The sequence below is a fragment of the Bubalus bubalis genome, chromosome 9, assembly GCF_019923935.1.
Source record: "Bubalus bubalis isolate 160015118507 breed Murrah chromosome 9, NDDB_SH_1, whole genome shotgun sequence".
Lineage (NCBI taxonomy): Eukaryota > Metazoa > Chordata > Mammalia > Artiodactyla > Bovidae > Bubalus > Bubalus bubalis.
The window spans coordinates 61,028,129-61,048,272 of record NC_059165.1 but is presented as its reverse complement, the minus strand read 5'-3'; the positions used below and the strand labels follow the sequence as shown (position 1 = coordinate 61,048,272).

The 20,144-nt window shown below is 42.7% G+C and overlaps 2 protein-coding genes across 2 annotated transcripts in view; one reads left to right on the top strand and one right to left on the bottom strand.

Annotated features, from left to right (window-relative positions):
* Positions 1-6,420: 6,420 nt before the first annotated feature.
* LOC123335205 (ras-associated and pleckstrin homology domains-containing protein 1) lies at positions 6,421-8,882 on the bottom strand. Its single transcript, XM_044948557.1, has 2 exons — positions 8,447-8,882; positions 6,421-6,980 (listed from the first exon to the last, which is right to left on the bottom strand). The coding sequence occupies exons 1-2, from the start codon at positions 8,792-8,794 to the stop codon at positions 6,837-6,839; spliced, it is 492 nt and encodes a 163-aa protein (XP_044804492.1). The 5' UTR covers positions 8,795-8,882; the 3' UTR covers positions 6,421-6,836.
* The window catches only part of CTNNA1 (catenin alpha 1), a 179,110-nt gene continuing 167,717 nt past the window's right edge, over positions 8,752-20,144 (top strand). Inside the window, exon 1 of the mRNA XM_006070838.4 lies at positions 8,752-8,886. The gene's annotated coding sequence lies outside the window, so the exon portion shown is untranslated. The remainder of the gene's footprint in view (positions 8,887-20,144) is intronic.

Here is a 20,144-nt window from a genome sequence, read left to right as displayed (position 1 = left end):
TTCCCTGAAGTAGAAAATAACAACCCACTCCAGTGTTCTTGCCTGGGAAATCCCATGGACAGAGGAGCCTGGTGGGCTATAATTCATGGGGTCACAAAGAGTCGGACACTAATTAGCGACTGAGCATGCACGCAACCTGTAGAACACTCTACTCCATAAGAGATTGTGAATGGAAAAAGCAAATGCTATTTTAGTATTACTATTAAAATAGATTTTATCTTACAATCCCTTGGAAAGGTTTCAGGAGTTCTTAGACTGCACTTTGAGAACTCTGGAAACTATTTAGAGGTTGCGAAGATGTAGAGGAAATTAATACAGAAGACTCCGAAGTTGTATTCAGGGAGACTGAAGGAAAATCAGAAGAGCCTAGTGCTTGGAGATCCAATGGAGATGGTATTTTAAGGGGGAGAGTGACTAAACACTGCTGATGGTACAAGTCAACTGTGGGCAGAGACTGATCACTGGATTTGGCATCATGGAGGTCATTACTGACCTTGATAAAGGGTGGAGTTTGGGTGGAGAAGTGAGTGAAAAAGTCTGGCAAGAGTGGGTCACAGCATAAAGGAGACTTCCTTGGGTCACTGAACCCCAGATTAGGTTCAGTTCAGTTCAGTCACTCAGTCGTGTCCGACTCTTTGGGACATCATGGACTGCAGCACACCAGGCTTCCCTGTCCATCACCAACTCCCAGAGCTTGCTCAAAGTCCTGTCCATTGAGTTGATGATGCCATCCAACCATCTTATTCTCTGTCATCCCTTCTCCTGCCTTCAATCTTTTCCAGCATCAGGGTCTTTTCTAATGAGTTAGTTCTTTGTATCAGGTGGCCAAAGTATTGGAGTTTCAGCTTCAGCATTAGTCCTTCCAATGAATATTCAGGTCTGATTTCCTTTAGGATTGACTGGTTTGATCTCCTTGCAGTTCAAGGGAGCCTCAACTGTCTTCTCCAACATCACAGTTCAAAAGCATCAATTCTTTGGTGCTCAGCTTTCTTTTTTGTGTATGTGCTTTGATATTTTTATTTATTTATTTATTTATTTATTTTTTAGGTTTGATAATCTGCATTGGAGAAGGAAATGGCAACCCACTCCAGTATTCTTGCCTGGAGAATCCCAGGGACAGAGGAGCCTAGTGGGCTGCCGTCTATGGGGTTGCACAGAGTCGGACATGACTGAAGCGACTTAGCAGCAGCAATCTGCATTTTATTTTTTTACTTTAAAATATTGTATTGGTTTTGCCATACATCAACATGAATCCGCCACAGGTGTACACATGTTCCCCATCCTGAACCCCCCCTTCCACCTCCCTCCCCTCAGGTTTCTTTATAGTTCAACTCTCACATCCATACATGACTACTGGAAAAACCGTAGTTTGACTAGATGGACCTTTGTTGGCAAAGTAATGTCTCTGCTTTTTAATATGCTGTCTAGGTTGGTCATAGCTTTTCTTCCAAGGAGCAAGCATCTTTTAATTTCATGGCTCCAGTCACCATCTGCAGTGATTTTGGAGCCCAAGAAAAGAAAATCTAAAACTGTTTCCATTGTTTCCCCATCTATTTCCCATGAAGTGATGGGACCAGATGCCACGATCTTTGTTTTCTGAATGTTGTTTTAAGCCAACTTTTTCACTCTCCTCTTTCACTTTCATCAAGAGGTTCTTTAGTTCTTCTTTGCTTTCTGCCATAAGGGTGGTATCATCTGTGTATCTGAGGTCACTGATATTTCTCCCAACAGTCTTGATTCCAGCTTGTGATTCATCCAGTCCAGCATTTCACATGATGTACTCTGCATATAAGTTAAATAAGCACAGTGACAATATGCAGCCTTGATGTACTCCTTTCCCAATTTGGAACCAGTCTGTTGTTCCATGTCCAGTCCTAACTGTTGCTTCTTGACCTGCATACAGGTTTCTCAGGAGGCAGGTGAGGTGGTCTGGCATTCCCATCTCTTTAAGAATTTTCCACAGTTTGTTGTGATCCACATAGTCAAAGGCTTTGGTGTAGTCAAAGCAGAAATAGATGTTTTTCTGAAACTCTCTTGCTTTTTCGATGATCCAACAGGATGTTGGCAATTTGATCTCTGGTTCCTCTGCCTTTTCTAAATCCAGCTTGAACATCTGGAAGTTCATGGTTCATGTATTATTGAAGTCTGGCTTGGAGAATTTTGAGCATTACTTTGCGTGCATGTGAGATGAGTGCAACTGTGTGGTAGTTTGAACATTCTTTGGCATTGCCTTTCGTGATTGGAATGAAAACTGACCTTTTCTAGTCCTGTGGCCACTGCTGAGTTTCCCAAATTTGCTGGCATATTGAGTGCAGCACTTTAACAGCATCATCTTTTAGGATTTGAAATAGCTCAAGTAGAATTCCATCACCTCCACTAGCTTTGTTTGTAGTGATGCTTCCTAAGTCCCACTTGACTTCCCATTCCAGGATGTCTGGCTCTAGGTGGTTGATCACAGCATTGTGGTTATCTGAGTCATGAAGATCTTTTTAATATAGTTATGTGTATTCTTGCCACCTCTTCTTAATCTCTTTTGCTTCTGTTAGGCTGATACCATTTCTGGCCTTTATTGTGCCCGTCTTTGCATGAAATGTTCCCTTAGTATCTAATTTTCTTGAAGAGATCCCTAGTCTTTCTCATTCCATTGTTTTCCTCTATTTCTTTGCATTGACCACTGAGGATGGCTTTTCTGTCCTTGCTATTCTTTGGAACTCTGCATTCAAATGGGTGTATCTTTCCTTTTCTCCTTTGCCTTTAGCTTCACTTCTTTTCTCAGCTATTTGTAAGGCCTCCTCAAACAACCATTTTGCCTTTTTGCATTTCTTTTTCTTTGAGATGGTCTAACCCTGCCTCCTATACAATGTCATGAATCTCCATCCACAGATCTTCAGGCACTCTATCAGATTTAATCCTTTGGATCTATATTCATCACCTCCACTGTATATTCATAAGGGATTTGATTTAGATCATACCTGAACGGTCTAATGGTTTTCCCTACTTTCTTCCATTTAAGTCTGAATTTTTCAATAAAGAGCTCATGATCTGAGCCTCGTCAGCTCTCGGTCTTGTTTTTGCTGACTGTATAGAGCTTCTCCATCTTTGGCTGCAAAGCATATAATCAACCTGATTTCAGTTTTGACCATCTGGTGATGACCATGTGTATGTAGAGTCTTCTCTTGTGTTGTTGGGAGAGGGTGTTTGCTATGACCAGTGCTTTCTCTTGGCAAAACTGAGCCTTTGCCCTGCTTCAGTTTTTACTCCAAGACCAAACTTGCCTGTTACTCCAGGAATCTCTTGACTTCCTACTTTTGCATTCCAGTCCCCTATGATGAAAAGGACATCTTTTTTGGGTGTTAGTTCTAGAAGGTCTTATAGGTCTTCATAGAACTGTTCAACCTCAGCTTCTTTGGCATTTGTGGTTGGGGCATAGACTTGGATTACTGTGATACTGAATGGTTTGCCTTGGAAAGGAACAGAAGGATCATTCTGTCGTCTTTGAGAGTAAATCCAAGTACTGCATTTCGGACTCTTTTGTTGACTATGAGGGCTACTCCATTTCTTCTAAGGGATTCTTGCCCACAGTAGTAGATATAATGGTCATCTGAATTAAATTTGCCCATTCCAGTCCATTTTAGTTCACTGATTCCTAAAATGTGGATGTTCACTCTTGCCATCTTCTGTTGTGCCATCTTCTGTTTGACCACTTCCAATTTACCTTGATTTAAGGACCTAACATTCCAGGTTCTTATGCAATATTGTTCTTTACAGCATTGGACTTTACTTCCATCACCAGTCACATCCACAACTGGGCATTGTTTTCTCTTTGGCTATTTCTTCATTCTTTCTAGAATTATTTCTCCACTCTTCTACAGTAGCATATTGGGCGCCTACCGACCTGGGGAGTTCATCTTTCAGTGTCCTTCCTTTTTGCCTTTTCATACTGTTCATGGGGTTCTCAAGGCAAGAATACTGAAGTGGTTTACTATTCCTTTCTCCAGTGGACCACATTTTGCCAGAACTCTCCACCATGGCTCGTCCATCTTGGGTGGCCCAACAAGGCATGGCTCATAGTTTCATTGAGTTAGATAAGGCTGTAGTCCATGTGATCAGTTTGGTTAGTTTTGTGTGATTGTGGTTTTCATCTGTCTGCCCTCTGATGGATAAGAATAAGAGGCTTATGGAAGCTTCCTGACGGGATAGACTGGGGAGGGGTGGGGCCATGCTCAGTAAATCTTTAATCCAATTTTCTGTTGATGGGCAGGGCTGTGGTCCCTCTCTGTTGTTTGACCTGTAATGAAGATAATGGCGACCTGCTTTAAAACGTCTGTGCACCCATAGATGCACTCAGTGCCCCAGACCCTGCAGCAGGGCACCACTGACCCACACCTCCGCTGGAGACTCCTGGACACTCACAGGCAAGTCTGGGTCCGTCTCTTGTGGGTTAACTGCTCCTTTCTCCTGGGTCCTGGTGTGCACAAGGTTTTGTTTGTGCCCTCCAAGATTCTGTTTCCGCAGTCCTGTGTAAATTCTGGTGGCTCTATGGTGGGGTTAATGGCGACCTCCTCCAAGAGGGCTTATGCCACACCAAGGTCTGTTGCATCCAAAGTCCCTGCCCCTGTGGCAGGGCACTGCAGACCCATACCTCCTCAGGAGACACTCAAACACTCAAAGGCAGGTCTAGCTCAGTCTCTGTGGGGTCTCCTGGTGTGCACAAGGTTTTGTTGCGCCCTCCAAGCATCTCTGGCGGGTATGGGTTTTGATTCTAAATGGGATTTCACTCCCCTTATGGTCTTGCTGGGGCTCCTCCTTTGCCCTTGGACAGGGGGTGTATTTTTTTGGTGGGACCCACCATTCTCCTGTTGATGGCTGTTCAGCAGCAAGTTGTAATTTTAGAGTTCTTGCAGGAGAAGATGAGTGCATGTCCTTCTGCTCTGCCATCTTGGACTCATTTCCAAGGGATGCAGGTTGGATTGAACCCATATCTCTTACATTTCTTGCATTGGCAGGCAGGTTCTTTACTGCTAGCACCAACTGGAAGCCCCAGATTAGGTTAATTTCCCCCAAATCGACTTGTTGCTCTACCCTATTTTCACACTTGACCTTTTTTTTTTTGTAGTTTACTTGTTTTAATACCTGTCTCTTCTATTACATTTCAAATTTGTGAGAACACGGATCTCAATTTTATCTCAGTTTTAAAGTCAGTTTTATTCATTGCTGCTGCTCCATCACATAGCAGGTACCTTGGACTTAATGAATGCTCAAGTTACCCCTAGTAAGCTTGTCATGGTTTCTCAGGGGTCAGGAAGTGACTCACCATAGCTTACAGGGAACACTGCAAGTCTCTTATCATATTCTTTTTCTGTCACCTGATCCAACAAAGGTCCGTCTAGTCAAGGCTATGGTTTTTCCAGTGGATGTGAGAGTTGGACTGTGAAGAAAGCTGAGCGCCGAAGAATTGATGCTTTTGAACTGTGGTGTTGGAGAAGACTCTTGAGAGTCCCTTGGACTGCAAGGAGATCCACCCAGTCCATTCTGAAGGAGATCAGCCCTGGGATTTCTTTGGAAGGAATGATGCTAAAGCTGAAACTCCAGTACTTTGGCCACCTCATGCGAAGAGTTGACTCATTGGAAAAGACTCTGATGCTGGGAGGGATTGGGGGCAGGAGGAGAAGGGGACGCCAGAGGATGAGATGGCTGGATGGCATCACTGACTCGATGGACGTGAGTCCGAGTGAACTCCGGGAGTTGGTGATGGACAGGGAGGCCTGGCGTGCTGTGATTCATGGGGTCGCAAAGAGTTGGACACGACTGAGCGACTGAACTGAACTGAACTGATCCTTCTTTTCCTCAAACAAATCCACACACTTTCATCTTTAGGGCCTGTCTTAGTCTTTTGGGACTGCTATAACAAAATGCCACAGAATGAGTAGCTTATAAATAACAGAAATTTATTTCTCAGTTCCAGAGACTGGAAAGTCCAAGATCAAGACATTTGCATCATCATGTTGTAGGGAGAGCTCTCTTCCTGATTCATAGTCAAAGCTCTGTTCTGCCATGGCAGAAGGGGAAAGGGAGATCTCTGGGGCCTCTTTTATAAGGGTACAAATCCCTCATGACCTAATCATGTACTAGAGGCCCCATCTCCTAATACCATCACCAAGGGCATTAGGTTTTCAACATAAATTTGGGGGAGAGGGGAAACAAACATTCAGTCTATACCAGGGCCCTATGCTTAGGAAGGCTTCTCATATGTGTGTGTGTTTGTGTGTGTGCACGTGTGCTCAGTTGTGTCCAATTCTTTTTGACCCCATGGACTGTAACCCACCAGGCTCCTCTGTCCATGGAATTTTCCAGGCAAGAATCCTGGAGTGGGTTGCCATTTCCTGATCCAGTAGATCTTCCCAACTCAGGGATCAAACCTGCATTTCTGTGTCTCCTGAATTGGCAGGCAAATTCTTTACCACTGTGCCACCTGGGAAGCCCCATGCTTGGTTTAATGCTCCAATGTTGGGATCTTGTAATTGTTAGCAATTTTTGAACATGGGACCTTGCAAACTAAGTAACTGGTACTTCAGTGAAGTGATGAATATACAAAGTTATGGAACATAATCCTTTATTTCTTGTTAGTTCAAATATTTATTGATTGAATACTATGTTCTAGGGTAGCTAAGTACAGTGGGGGAGGGGGAGGGAAGCCATAGCCACTCCAGGCAGAGGCCATAGGAGCAAAGGTTCTGAAGCTAGACATAGAATGAGATGTGGCTGGACAAAAATTGCCTTGTTAAGGTCTTTCTCTTGAAGGTTGTTCTCTCCCTTCATGGTCCTACTGCCTTTTGTCAGCAACTCCCAACTAGCACAAATCCATAGTGCTTTGAATTACAGCGGACACATTCACCCACAGACATTAATTGCCTAGGGGATGAGCATTGTGCTGGGTGCTGTAGGGAACACAGCTGCTGTCTTCTAGGAGTTTGCATTTCCTGGGAAAGGGAGATATAAGTAGTAAAGGGTAAACATGTTGAAGGCAGGTCTCCCTAGCACCTTGTTCAGTGCTCTGTGGGTATTGTTGTCTTGCATTATTTTGGATTTATAGACCAATACTGAAGTGAAAGAGGAGACTGAAAAAGTTGGCTTAAAGCTCAACATTCAGAAAACGAAGATCATGGCATCCGGTCCCATCACTTCATGGCAAATAGATGGGGAAACAGTGGAAACAGTGGCTGACTTTATTTTTCTGGGTTCCAAAATCACTGCAGATGGTGATTGCAGCCATGAAATTAAAAGATGCTTGCTCCTTGGAAGGAAAGTTATGACCATCCTAGACAGCATATTAAAAAGCAGAGAGATTACTTTGCCAACAAAGGTCCATCTAGTCAAGGCTATGGTTTTTCTAGTGGTCATGTATGGATGTGAGAGTTGGACTATAAAGAAAGTTGAGCGCCAAAGAATTGATGCTTTCGAACTGTGGTGTTGGAGAAGACTCTTGAGAGTCCCTTGGACTGCAAGAAGATCCAACAAGTCCATCCTAAAGGAGATCAGTCCTGGGTGTTCATTGGAAGGACTGATGTTGAAGCTGAAACTCCAATACTTTGGCCACCTGATGTGAAGAGCTGACTCATATGAAAAGACCCTGATGCTGGGAAAGATTGAGGGCAGGAGAAGGGGACAACAAAAGATGAGATGGTTGGATGGCGTCACCGACTCGATGGACATGGGTTTGGGTAGACTCTGGGAGTTGGTGATGGACAGGGAGGCCTGGCGTGCTGCGGTTCATGGGGTCGCAAAGAGTTGGACACGACTGAGCGACTGAACTGACTGAAATCAACCGTGTTCATCATCCCATGATGGAGAAAAATGTCGTTATTGTTTTTTGTACCAGGCTGATAGTGAATATGTATTTTGTTTATCTTGTAGTTTTTTGGGGGAAACATTTACCAGGAAGTTAAGAAAGGAAGACAGGGAATAAAATTCCCTAAATGGCCAGAGGGATAGGGACAGATGCCAGGTCCTTCAAATTTGTGTGTGTGTGTGTGTGTGCGCGCGCGCGCGCGCGCGCGATTGGGGGCAATCTCTGGAGGGGACACCTCGTGACAAGACTCTTGTCCTCCATCAGGATAGCTCTCGGTTACCCCATCTGTCAAGTGACAGATGGATTAGGTTATTTCTCGGAGTGCTTCCATCGCACATTATGAGGTCCTTAGAGTCGGATTCTAGCTCCACTTCGCCTCAAGCTACGGGGCCTCAGTTTCTCTTGCTGTGAAACTAGGAGCGGGGGCTAGAGCACTTTTTTCCGGAAGCCGGTCATTGAAGAACACCTGTGGCACTCCTCAGAGGAGAGTGCCCGGGACTCGGCGTTTCCTCGCCCAGTCCCTGGGGCACCAGCGAGGGGGTGGGGCCTGAGCCGGCCGCGCCCGGGGACTCACCTGTGCGCAGAGCGGTGACTCACCTGCTCTCCCCAGCTCGCGGGCTGTTCCAGGAGTGAGCGTTCCTCCTTCCTCTCGGGGGTGGGAGGGGTGTCACTCCCATCTTTGGTTACTAGTAGCCTGGGATGAAGTAACTCAGAGGTGAAGGGCGGAGAGCGAGAGGTCCTTTTAGGGGTCCGGGTCTGCCATTGCCAGCCTCTTTGGCCGAGGATTCGCCCCCAAAGGGAGAACTGGGAAAGCTGGGCGGCAGCGGGAGGCGCTGGGAAGAGCGCGCCGGAGGGAGGTGCTGGGAAGGGCGGGCGGGGCTCGGGCCGCGGGGCGGGGGCCGCGGGCGGGGGGCGGGCCGGGGGCGGGGGCGCCGGGCGGCCCATTTCCTCCTCGGAGCAGGACTTGGGGAGACAAAGCGAGGGCCCGTCGTCTTCTGGCCTCTGGAATCTTCCAGCGCTCGCCCAGCTCGCCGCAGGTAATTGTCTTCGTGCGGGTGCGGGCTCCCCAGCCGTCCGAGGGGCTCCTCGAGTGGGCGGGCCGGGCGCGGTCACCTCAGCGACCTTCCCCTGAATCGGGCTTCAGGCCGGCGCCTTTGCGGCCTTCGGCCCGCTTCCCCGGCGGGGCCCCCGGCCTGGGCCCTGGCCCGGCGGGCGGGGCCGGCGCTTCCTGGCCTTTGGGAAGTTGAGGGGCCGCGGCGGCTGGAGCGGAGCGACTGGCGGACCCCGCGCTACCGCGGCGCTTCCCTTCTGGAAAGTTTCTCCCGGTGTCTAAACTTTGTTCAAGTGGGCTCGGTGCGCGCGCCAGACCCGCGGTGGGCCCCCGCGGCCGCCTTGCTTGCGGGGAAGAGTGCGCGTTGTTGGAGGTGCGGGTGGTTCCGGGAGTTGAGTTTTCCTCTGAAGTTCGTGTGGTTTGTGGTATCTGTGGTCGCACCCCTCCCCCACCACCGAAACTTCCAGGTCAGGTGGACGCGACGTAGGCTGAGCCCGCAGCCCCGCATTGTCGGCCGGAGCGAATGGAAAGTTTGTGGCCCTTTCCCTGACACAGCCTGGCTGGGAATGGGCGCCACACCCGTGTGTGGACTTTTGGCGTGCACCGAATTAACCTTTGTTTTGAAATTACTCTGACTTACTGTGCTGGTTAATTGAATACTTAATTCTGATTAGTCCTAGTTTTCACGAGTGGCGTTGGAATCTCTTTTTGTTAACTTTTAAAGGAGTGTGCTTGTGTGAAACACTTGTTGGAAAAAATGTTGACTGAATGCCTAACCTTGGCTTGGCAGGAATGGCTTCCTAATAATGCGGGCGGCAGTTGGCTCAGATCCAGGACTCACACCCTCTTAATGTACCCCTAAGTCTTCGTAATATTTTGTGTGTGTGTGTTTTGGACAAAACTTACAGTAATTTAGAATAGAGTAAGTTGTGTTAAGTCTCCAACCAAGTTAAGGACTTTTCTTGTTTATGGTGAAGGAAATGATTACATCATTGTATTGTTGCAACAGGATAGGCATTTCGGTAAGAGGGTATTTTCTTTAGCAGTGATTTTTAAAGACGCTACAGGTGTATGTTCCTTTAGGAAAGGATGAATTTATAAATCAAGTTAATTAGGATGTTATTTTTACAAGAGGAACGGGTTGAGAAGTTATTCAGAACCTCTGCCCAGTTATTTACTCTTTTTGAGTTTTACTAAGTGAAATATTTTTTTATCCACTTTAATTTTAAGAAATGATATCTAACCCCAAGACCTCACACTGTAATAAGAGACACATACACCCCAGGTGTAGTACAAGAATGATGACGTTTACTACCATAATAGTGTTGATAAGAAGCTTGTGAATGGTCAGTCTTACATAATAATAATGATAAAAACTGGTGGAGACATGGAAAGGGGGCTAATGAGTTTTGTTGGATAAGACCAGAATGCTTCCAGGGGAGGACAGCTTTTGAACTGGATGAAACAGGAGTAGGGTTTGGTTAGGAGGAAGCATAAAAGGGCAAAGGAGTTTGTGGAATTGTGATCTAAGTCTCTGCTGGTTTTCCTTTTACTCTTGGTTCTTGTTTCTCACTCTGGGTTTTTGTTTTTGTATTTGTTTTGGTTTTACTTGTTCTATACACTCTTATCAAGAATTCTATCCAACGTATCTCGAAAGCCTTACATCATTGATGGGGTGTCACCCTCCTTTCATTAGTAACATCTCATTCCATACAGTGACTTAGAGATCAGGGGTGCCCTCTTCCTCTAAGTTGAGAATCACTTTTCTGCATAGTCTTCCTGTCATCAAACTTAGGTTAAAAATCCAACACTGATGCTAAAGTGGAAGCTTCTTTTTTGAATTAGAAAGTCTCACTTGATCCCTAGGGTCACTTGTGCACCAGAGAACTGCTTGGGTGTCCCAAGAGGCTTCTCAAACTCGAGGACCAAAATGAGATACCTTTTTCTTTTTTAGACCTAAACCAGATGTGGAGATGGGCAGTAACTGGCAGAGTCCTGAGATTTCTTTGAAAAAGGGACAGTGTGAGATAGGATAGAGCTGGTTGTTGTGGTTTGTTTGCTGATGAAGATCTGCACAGGGGGAACAGGGATCTCTGCTTGTCTGAAGGTCCTGAGACAGGAAAGAACTCCATGTGTTGAGAGACCTTAGAGAGGACTTGTGTAGCTTTAAGTTCTTTTAGAGTAGGGGGAAGGCCTCACATGAAATTGCCAGGAAACTCCAGATCACATGTTTGGATTTTCTTCTAAGAGTTGTAAGAAACTGTTGTAGTGAGTTTCATGGTCTGATTTCCTTTTTAAGATCACTTCTGCTAGTGCTTACAGGGCTTGTATTGTGTACAAATGGAAGTAGGGAGTTGAGCTAGGAAGATGGTGGGACTGAGAGTGGTGAGATAAAGGGAGCTGTATTTTGGAGAAATGAGATAAGCTTAACATATGAAATATGAATTGGACATGTTGTTTGCTCAGTGATGAACCCCCTCCCCCTTTGTATTCCATCATTTTTATCCTATTACAAGACTTCAAGCTAGCACTTTCCTTTTTGGTAGCAGATCTCTTCCACCAGGTGGTGTACTCCATTACACTATACCTTGTTATTGATATCGTTGTTTGTCTTTTCTGTTAGAAAGTGAGCCTTGATCTTTGGCATGGTACCTGGCCTGGAGAGTAAAGAAAACATTAGATGCCCATTGAATGAAGGAGGAAGGAGTCTTTTCTTTATGGAATCTGGCTTCTGGGTGGAACTATGACAGATGAGCAACAGTCAGATTATGGATTACCAAGTTGGTATTTTGAGTGAATGATAACTATGTTCATTTCATTCTTACTCCTTCCATCCAGCTGTAATCAGATTAAATCCTTTCCATTTTGTCTTCCTCTTATAAGTTCTTGTTTTCCCTTCTCTCTGCTTCCACTCTAGTTTAGATTAATTTTTGAACTATCAAAACTGCTTGTAGTTCTCTGGAGAACTTGTTTTATAATTCATGTATATTTTAATATATTTATAGAAACAAAAATTACATTTTATATAATTTATATTTAGAAATTTTATAATTTCTACTGGAGAAGGTAATGGCACCCCACTCCAGTACTCTTGCCTGGAAAATCCCATGGACAGAGGAGCCTGGTAGGCTGCAGTCCATGGGGTCGCTAAAAGTCGGACACGACTGAGCGACTTCACTTTCACTTGTCTCTTTCACACATTGGAGAAGGAAATGGCAACCCACTCTAGTATTCTTGCCTGGAGAATCCCAGGGATGACGGAGCCTGGTGGGCTGCTGTCTATGGGGTCGCACAGAGTCGGACACGACTGAAGCGACTTAGCATAGCATAGCATAATTTCTATATATACATTTTTCTAAAGGACCTCTTGATGAAAGTGAAAGAGGAGAGTGAAAAAGTTGGCTTAAAGCTCAACATTCAGAAGACTAAGATCATGCCATTCGGTCCCATCACTTCATGGCAAATAGATGGGGAAACAATGGAAACAGTGAGAGACTTTTTTGGGGGAGTCTGGTATGCCGCAGTCCATGGGGTCGCTAAGAGTTGGACAGGACTGAGCGGCTTCACTTTCACGCACTGGAGAAGGAAATGGCAACCCACTCCAGTGTTCTTGCCTGGAGAATCCCAGGGACGGGGGAGCCTGGGAGGCTGTTGTCTATGGGGTCCGACAGAGTTGGACACGACTGACTCGACTTAGCAGCAGCTTAATGAATTGAGTAAATACCACCATGTCCACCACCCAGATCAAGAAACAGAAAATTACTAGTACTCTAGAAATCCCTTTGCAGTCACTACCCATTCCTCCTCTCCCTTCAGTTTTTATAATCTGAGAATTTGGAACATTATTGTTGCTCTATAAATGTCTGCTAAAGTTAATTGAATTTCTTACTGTTTTCCCCTCCACCATTCAGTCTTTTACATACAAGCAATACTTATTCTTTTGGGGAGATACACTGCTGTCTTGTTGCTGCACTAGTCAGAATTTTAGATTGGCATTTAACACCTTCTGAGTCTTGGCGTTAACTTATTTTTTCAGCCTTATCTTCTATTGTGAATTGTTGCTATATGTCTCTGCATCTGCCAGGCATTTGTTCTGGAATGCTCAGTTCTTCTCTTGACACAAATGCTATCCATCTGATCGATATGCCTCTTCTGTTGAGACATTGATCATTGTTGTTGAAAGTGATCTTTAACTTACTGGAAATTGTGAAATTTGCACCTGATTATGACATTCTCATTATCTTTTAAAAATATACATAACAAGATGTACCGTTTAAATTATGTGTACACTTCAGTGGCATTAAGTGCATTCACTTTGTTGTGTAACCACTGTCACTGTCCCTATCCAGAAAAATTTTCATTGTCCTAAACTGAAGCTCCATAACCGTTAAACAATAACTTTCCATTTCCTCTCCCCCTCTGGCCCACTGGCAACCTCCATTGTACTTTCTGTCTCTCTGAATTTGACTGTATTAATACCTGGCTTGTTTAACTTAGCATAATGCTTTCAAGTTTTACCCATGTTGTCAGTATATCCTTATTTTTAATTGTTGAGTACTCCATTATCCAGTCATCTGTTGATGAACACTTAGGTTGCCTCCACATTTTGGCCACTGTGGATTATGCTCCTGTGAACACAGGTATGCAAATATGTGTTTGTGTTCCTGCTTTCAGCTCTTTTGGATATATACCTAGAAATGGAATTTCTAGTTCATTTGGTATGGTAATTCTGTGCTTAAATTTTTAAGGATCTGCCATACCATTTTCTACAGTAGGTGTGTTATTTTATATTCATAACAGTAATGTGTAAGTGTTCCATGTTCTCCACATTTTCATCAACACTTGTTAATTTCTATTTTTAATTTTTACAAAGATTTGTTTACTTTTTAATAAGTTATCCTGATAGATGTGAGTTGATGTTTCATTGTGGTTTTGATTTGTATTTCTCTAATGTTGACTGATGTTGACTGTTTTTCATGTGGTTATTGGCTATTTGTGTATTTTCTTGGAAGAAATCTCTTTTCAAGTCCTTTGCCCATTTTAATTGTTTGGGTTTTTTGTTGTTAAGGTATAGAATTTCTTAGTGTCTTCTGGCTGTTAATCCCTTATTAGATATAGGACTTGAAATATTTTCTCTCAGTTTTACCCTGTTGGTATGTCCTTTAGTGTTCAAAAGTTTTAAATTTTGATCAAGTCCAGTTTATCTATTTTTGTTGTTGTTGTTGTTGTTCCTCATGCATTTGGTGTCTTCTAAGAAATCATTGCCAACTCCGTTGTCATAGAACTGTTCTCTGTGTCTCCCCCCGCACCCCTTCCTCAGCTGAGCTGTGACTTCTTTGAGAACAGGAGATAAAGTTTTTTATTGTGATCTCTTTACAGTAAGCACATAGTGAGGAAGGAAAACTTACGAAGAGAATTTTTTTTAATGTAATTCTTAAAATGTCATAACAAACAGTAATTGTATGACAGGGTATTTTCTGCTGTTGATAATTTGTCATTGATTATGTGTCTGTTACCTGATTTATGATGATAACCTGCTTGTAGTGAAAGTCACTCAGTCATGTCCGACTCTTTGCAACGCCATGGACTATAACCTACCGGGTTCCTCTGTCCACGGAATTTTCCAGGCAAGAATACTGGAGTGGGTTGCCATTTCCTTCTCTGGGGATCTTCCCAACCCAGGGATCAAACCCCGGTCTCCCAGGTTGTAGGCAGACGCTTTACTGTCTGAGCTACCAGGGAAGTCAACTGCTTTTAGGGGTTTTTAATCTTAATGAATCTCAGCTGGAGAATTTGAACTTTGTCGTCTGTGTAACAAATGTGATGAACTTATAAAGGATATTTGGGCTTCCTTATTGGGTTAGATGGTAAAGAATCTGTCTGCAATGCGAGAGACCTGGGTTTGATCCCTGGGTTGGAAGATCCTCTGGAGAAGGGAATGGCTACCCACTCCAGTATTCTAGCCTGGAGAATTCTGTGGACAAAGGAGCCTGGCAGGCTACAGTCTGTGGGTTCGCAAAGAGTTGGACAGAACTGAGCGACTTTCACTTTCATAAAGGATATTTATTTTTAATGTCTGATGTGATAAAATGCTAATGTATTATTTTACTTATGGAGTGCTGTTATTTACATAGCACTGAGTTGCTGATTTACCTTCCTAAAGGCTCTTGTGGACCATAAATTCTTTTGCTACATGATGAGTTCCTTCAAGGCCATTACATTCTTTAGCATTTTTCAGTCTTTTGTGATACCTGACTCATGTCTAATATGAGTAGATATGCTATATATAGGATTTGCCAGATTGATATGGGGGTGGAGGCAGCTTGGCTTTACATCCAATTTTTTTTTTTTTAAACGTTTTATTTTTATTTATTTGACTGTTAGTTGTGGCATATGGCACATTCCCTGACCAGGGATCAAAACCAGCTCCCTGCATTGAAAGCATAGAGTCTTAGCCACTGGACTGCCAAGGAAGTCCCTATACCCAGTTTTTTTTTTTTTTTTTTTTTTTTTTAAATAAAACCACCACTCATTTTTATCACCTAGGGATAAACACTGTTAACATTTTGGTGTACATCCTCTGATATTTTTTCTAAGAGTGTATTGACTATAACTTTTATAAAAACTAGATTTTTACTTTATTTGCTCTTGTCCATTTATCATGCTCGAACATTTCCCCTGTTAATAGCATTAAGATTAACCTTTATTTTATGTACCACTGAGAAAAAATAAGGGCTTCCCAGGTGGCTCAGTGGTAAAGAATCCGCCTGCCAATGCAGGAGACACAGAAAATGTGGATTCTATCCCTGGGTTGGGAAGATTCCCCTGGAGTAGGAAATGGCAACCCACTCCAGTATTCTTGCCTGAAAAATGCTATGGACAGAGGAGCCTGACAGGCTACAGCCCATAGGGTCAAAGGGACTTGGACATGACTGAGCCCACACACAAGAAGTAAACACTACTAAATACACTAGGAAATACCATCAATTTTAGAACACATCCAAAGTTTAGAGACTTAAAGATGTGAAATATGTATGCTTTAGAATTGATGAAATATGTTAATCTCACAGTGTTAACATAGCATGTTAATGATCCCCTACTGTTCCAACATAGCTTCTTTAATCAGTCCTCTGTTGGACATTTAGTTTGCTTCCAGAGTTGCTTTAATTTGCAGCTGAATCTTCTGCCTGTCCTGATATCTTAAGGGAAACTTCTTTTTTTTGGGTGGGGGCGGAGGGGGGGAACTTCTTAGGAGTGTAATTCCCCAGGGAAAGATTTGCTACTCTTAAAAGAATTTTTTTTTTAAACTAAAGTTATTAAATATATATAACGTAAAGTTTACCATTTCACTATTTTTGAGCATTAAGTGCGTTTATATCATTCCCATCCGTTTTCAGAACTTTTCCATCATTCTGAACAGGATCTTTACTTATTTAGCAGCAACTCCCCATCCTGCTCTCCTCCCAGTTCCTGGTAACTTCTTTTCTACTTTATTTATCAGTTTGCCTATTCTAGGTAGCTCATATAAATGGAATCATATATTTGCCTTATTGAGGACAACAGCAACATTATTTTATATATATTCCAGTTAGCTTATCCGTTCAATTGTTAATGAACATTTGGATAGTTCTACTGTGAAGAGTATACTGCTGTGAACTTGGTTCAAATATCTCTGAGACCTTGCTTTCAGTTCTTTTAAGTATATACCCAGAAGTGGAATTGCTGGATTATATGGTAAGTTTATTTTTAACTCTTTGAGGTACTGCCATACTATTTTCCACAGTGGCTGTACCATTTCGCATTCCAACCAGCAGGGCACAGAAGTTCTAATTTTTTTCCATATCTTTACCAACACTTTTTTTTTCCTGTTTTCTTTTGTTTTGATAGTAGCCATCCTAATGAATGTGAGATGGTTATCTCATAGTTTTGATGTGCATTCCCCAAATGATACTGAGTATCTTTTCATGGGTTTATTGGCCATTTGTATATCATCTCTGAAGAAATGTCTAGTATTTTGCACATCATTGAAAGCATCACTATGAACAAAGCTAGTGGAGGTGATGGATTCCAGTTGAGCTATTTCAAATCCTGAAAGATGATGATGTGAAAGTGCTGCAGTCAATATGCCAGCAAATTTGGAAAACTTTCCAGTGGCCACAGGACTGGAAAAGGTCAGTTTTCATTCCAATCCCAAAGAAAGGCAATGCCAAAGAATGCTCAAACTCCTGCAGAATTGCACTCATCTCACATGCTAGTAAAGTAATGCTCAAAATTCTCCAAGCCAGGCTTCAGCTATACGTGAACCGTGAACTTCCTGATGTTCAGGCTGGTTTTAGAATAGGCAGAGGAACCAGAGATCAAATTGCCAACATCCGCTGGATCATGGAAAAAGCAAGAGAGTTTCAGAAAAACATCTATTTCTGCTTTATTGACTATGCCAAAGCCTTTGACTGTGTGGATCACAATAAACTGTGGAAAATTCTGAAAGAGATGGGAATACCAGACCACCTGACCTGCCTCTTGAGAAATTTGTATGCAGGTCAGGAAGCAACAGTTAGAACTGGACATGGAACAACAGACTGTTTCCAAATAGGAAAAGGAGAATGTCAAGGCTGTATATTGTCACCCTGCTTATTTAACTTCTGTGCAGAGTACATCATGAGAAACGCTGAACTAGAAAAAACACAAGCTGGACTCAAGATTGCCGGGAGAAATAACAATAACCTCAGATATGCAGATGACGTCACCCTTATGGCAGAAAGTGAAGAGGAACTCAAAAGCCTCTTGATGAAAGTGAAAGTGGAGAGTGGAAAAAGGTGGCTTAAAACTCAACATTCAGAAAACAAAGATCATGGCATCCGGTCCCATCACTTCATGGGAAATAGATGGGGAAACAGTGGAAACAGTGTCAGACTTTATTTTTCTGGGCTCCAAAATCACTGCAGATGGTGACTGCAGCCATGAAATTAAAAGACGCTTACTCCTTGGAAGGAAAGTTATGACCAACCGAGATAGCATATTCAAAAGCAGAGACATTACTTTGCCAACAAAGGTCCGTCTAGTCAAGGCTATGGTTTTTCCTGTGGTCATGTATGGATGTGAGAGTTGGACTGTGAAGAAAGCTGAGCGCAGAAGAATTGATGCTTTTGAACTGTGGTGTTGGAAAAGACTCTTGAGAGTCCCTTGGACTGCAAGGAGATCCACCCAGTCCATTCTGAAGGAGATCAGCCCTGGGATTTCTTTGGAAGGAATGATGCTAAAGCTGAAACTCCAGTACTTTGGCCACCTCATGCGAAGTGTTGACTCATTGGAAAAGACTCTGTTGCTGGGAGGGATTGGGGCAGGAGGAGAAGGGGACCACAGAGGATGAGATGGCTGGATGGCATCACTGACTCAAGTGAGTTTGAGTGAACTCCGGGAGTTGGTGATGGACAGGGAGGCCTGGCATGCTGCAATTCATGGGGTGGCAAAGAGTCGGACACGACTGAGCGACTGAACTGAACGGAACTGAGTTTTTTTGTTTTTGTTTTTGTTTTGGTGGTTGAGTTTTAGTTCTCTGTATATTCTGGATATTAATCTCTTGTCACACGTGTGTTTTGCAGTTATTTTCTTTTGTTGTCTGGATTGCCTTTTCACTCATGGTAGTGTCCTTTTATATACCAGTTTTTAAGTTCAGTTTTTTTTTTTCCTATTGTTACTTGTGTCTTTGATGTCATATCCAAGAAAGCATTACCAAATCCAGTGTCATAAAACTTTTGCCCTGTGATTCTTCTCTAAAGTTTTATAGTTTTAGCTCTTAGGTTTAGGTGTTTGATCCATTTTGAGTTAATTATTAAATATTATAGAAGGTAAGAGTCTAACTTGATTATTTTACATGTGGATATCCAGTTTTCTCAGCCCTACTTACTGAAAAGACTATCCTTTCCTCCTTGAATGGTCTTGACATCCTTGCTGAAAATCGTTTGACTGTCAGAGGGTTTGTTTCTGGGCTCTTCATTTTGTTCTGTTGATCTCTTAGTCTTACATGGTACTTTATGCCAGCACCACATCGTTGTTTACTGTAATTTTGCAGTAAGTTGATGCCAAATTTGATCTTGAAGTAAATAATTTTTTGTACATTTATCTTGTGTGGTTTAGTTGAATGTGTGTGCTGTTGTGAAAATAACATTCTTTTAACTGTTCTGTCTCTTGATTTTGGAGGTGATTACACAACTGTGAATTTTTCAAAAGTTGTAGAATAGGAAACTGAAGTGAATTTTACTGCATATAAAAAAGAAAAACAGGTAAAAATAAATTCATTTAAAAAAATCTGTATTTTGAAAGTTTGACCTTCCATATAAACACATAGTGAAAAACATGAAATCAATTATTCTTTATGCTTTCCCAGCCCAATTAAGTTTTTTTCTCTTGAGTGACTTTGAAGCCATACCCTTAGAAATCTTTAAGCAGTTTTAGTTATACTTTATGTGTTGGAGGATTTAAGTCTTATTAGTACCTTCTGTTTTCTCTTAAGAAAAAAAGTTAAATACACCAGGCATTGTAGAGAGTCTTACAAAGCATCAGTTACTGAAATTTGAGTGTGCTTGCTTTGAGACGGTGAGAATGTTGTTTGTTTCTTGTGCACTGTGGTGATTGACTGAGCCCCCATGTTGTGGGCCTGGGCTGAATGGGCTGAATAGGGTGGTGAGGTGAACAATCTGGCCTGATTTACCCTGTTTCATGCTGTTTTTGCCCACTTGCAAGAGCACTGTACTAAATTTGTCCATTATTGAAAGTTCAGAGTGTGCAGAAATAACTGCTTCAAAATAAAACTTCAGCATTGCCCTTTCTCTGTTGGAGCTTCCAAATGTTCATTTTCCCCTTTAGTTTTTTTTTTTTTTTTCTTTTCTTTCTAACAACAAACTTTCTCCATGTGCAAGCATACCCCCTACCCCATTTCTAATGGAACTTGAAATGAGCATACATTTCTGTTTACTTGTTGATGGACTGTCATCTATCAAGCCCCCTTTTGATTGGGATTTAATTTGTGCTTTTTCACTGGCTGCAAGTTTGGAGCAGTGCATTTAAGGCAAATACAGTTAGAAAGGCAACTTTGAGTGTTTTTCTGAATATTTGTAGCAAAGATTTGATCGTTTGGAACAAGTATTGTATGAGTAGTGTGATTAGATTTTAAAATTTCTTGTCTATTCAGTGTTCCCATTGTAGTAAAAGAAGAGGGGGAATTATATTGTGGAAGTTATTTTC

What these genes read in the sequence shown, in the direction of transcription:
- LOC123335205 (XM_044948557.1), bottom strand. Translation starts at nt 8,794, where the DNA reads ATGGGCCGCCCGGCGCCCCCGCCCCCGGCCCGCCCCCCGCCCGCGGCC. An exon ending in CCGCGAGCTGGGGAGAGCAG is followed by an intron (nt 6,981 to 8,446) that starts GTGAGTCACCGC and finishes TCCCTTTCCCAG; the next exon opens with GAAATGCAAACTCCTAGAAG.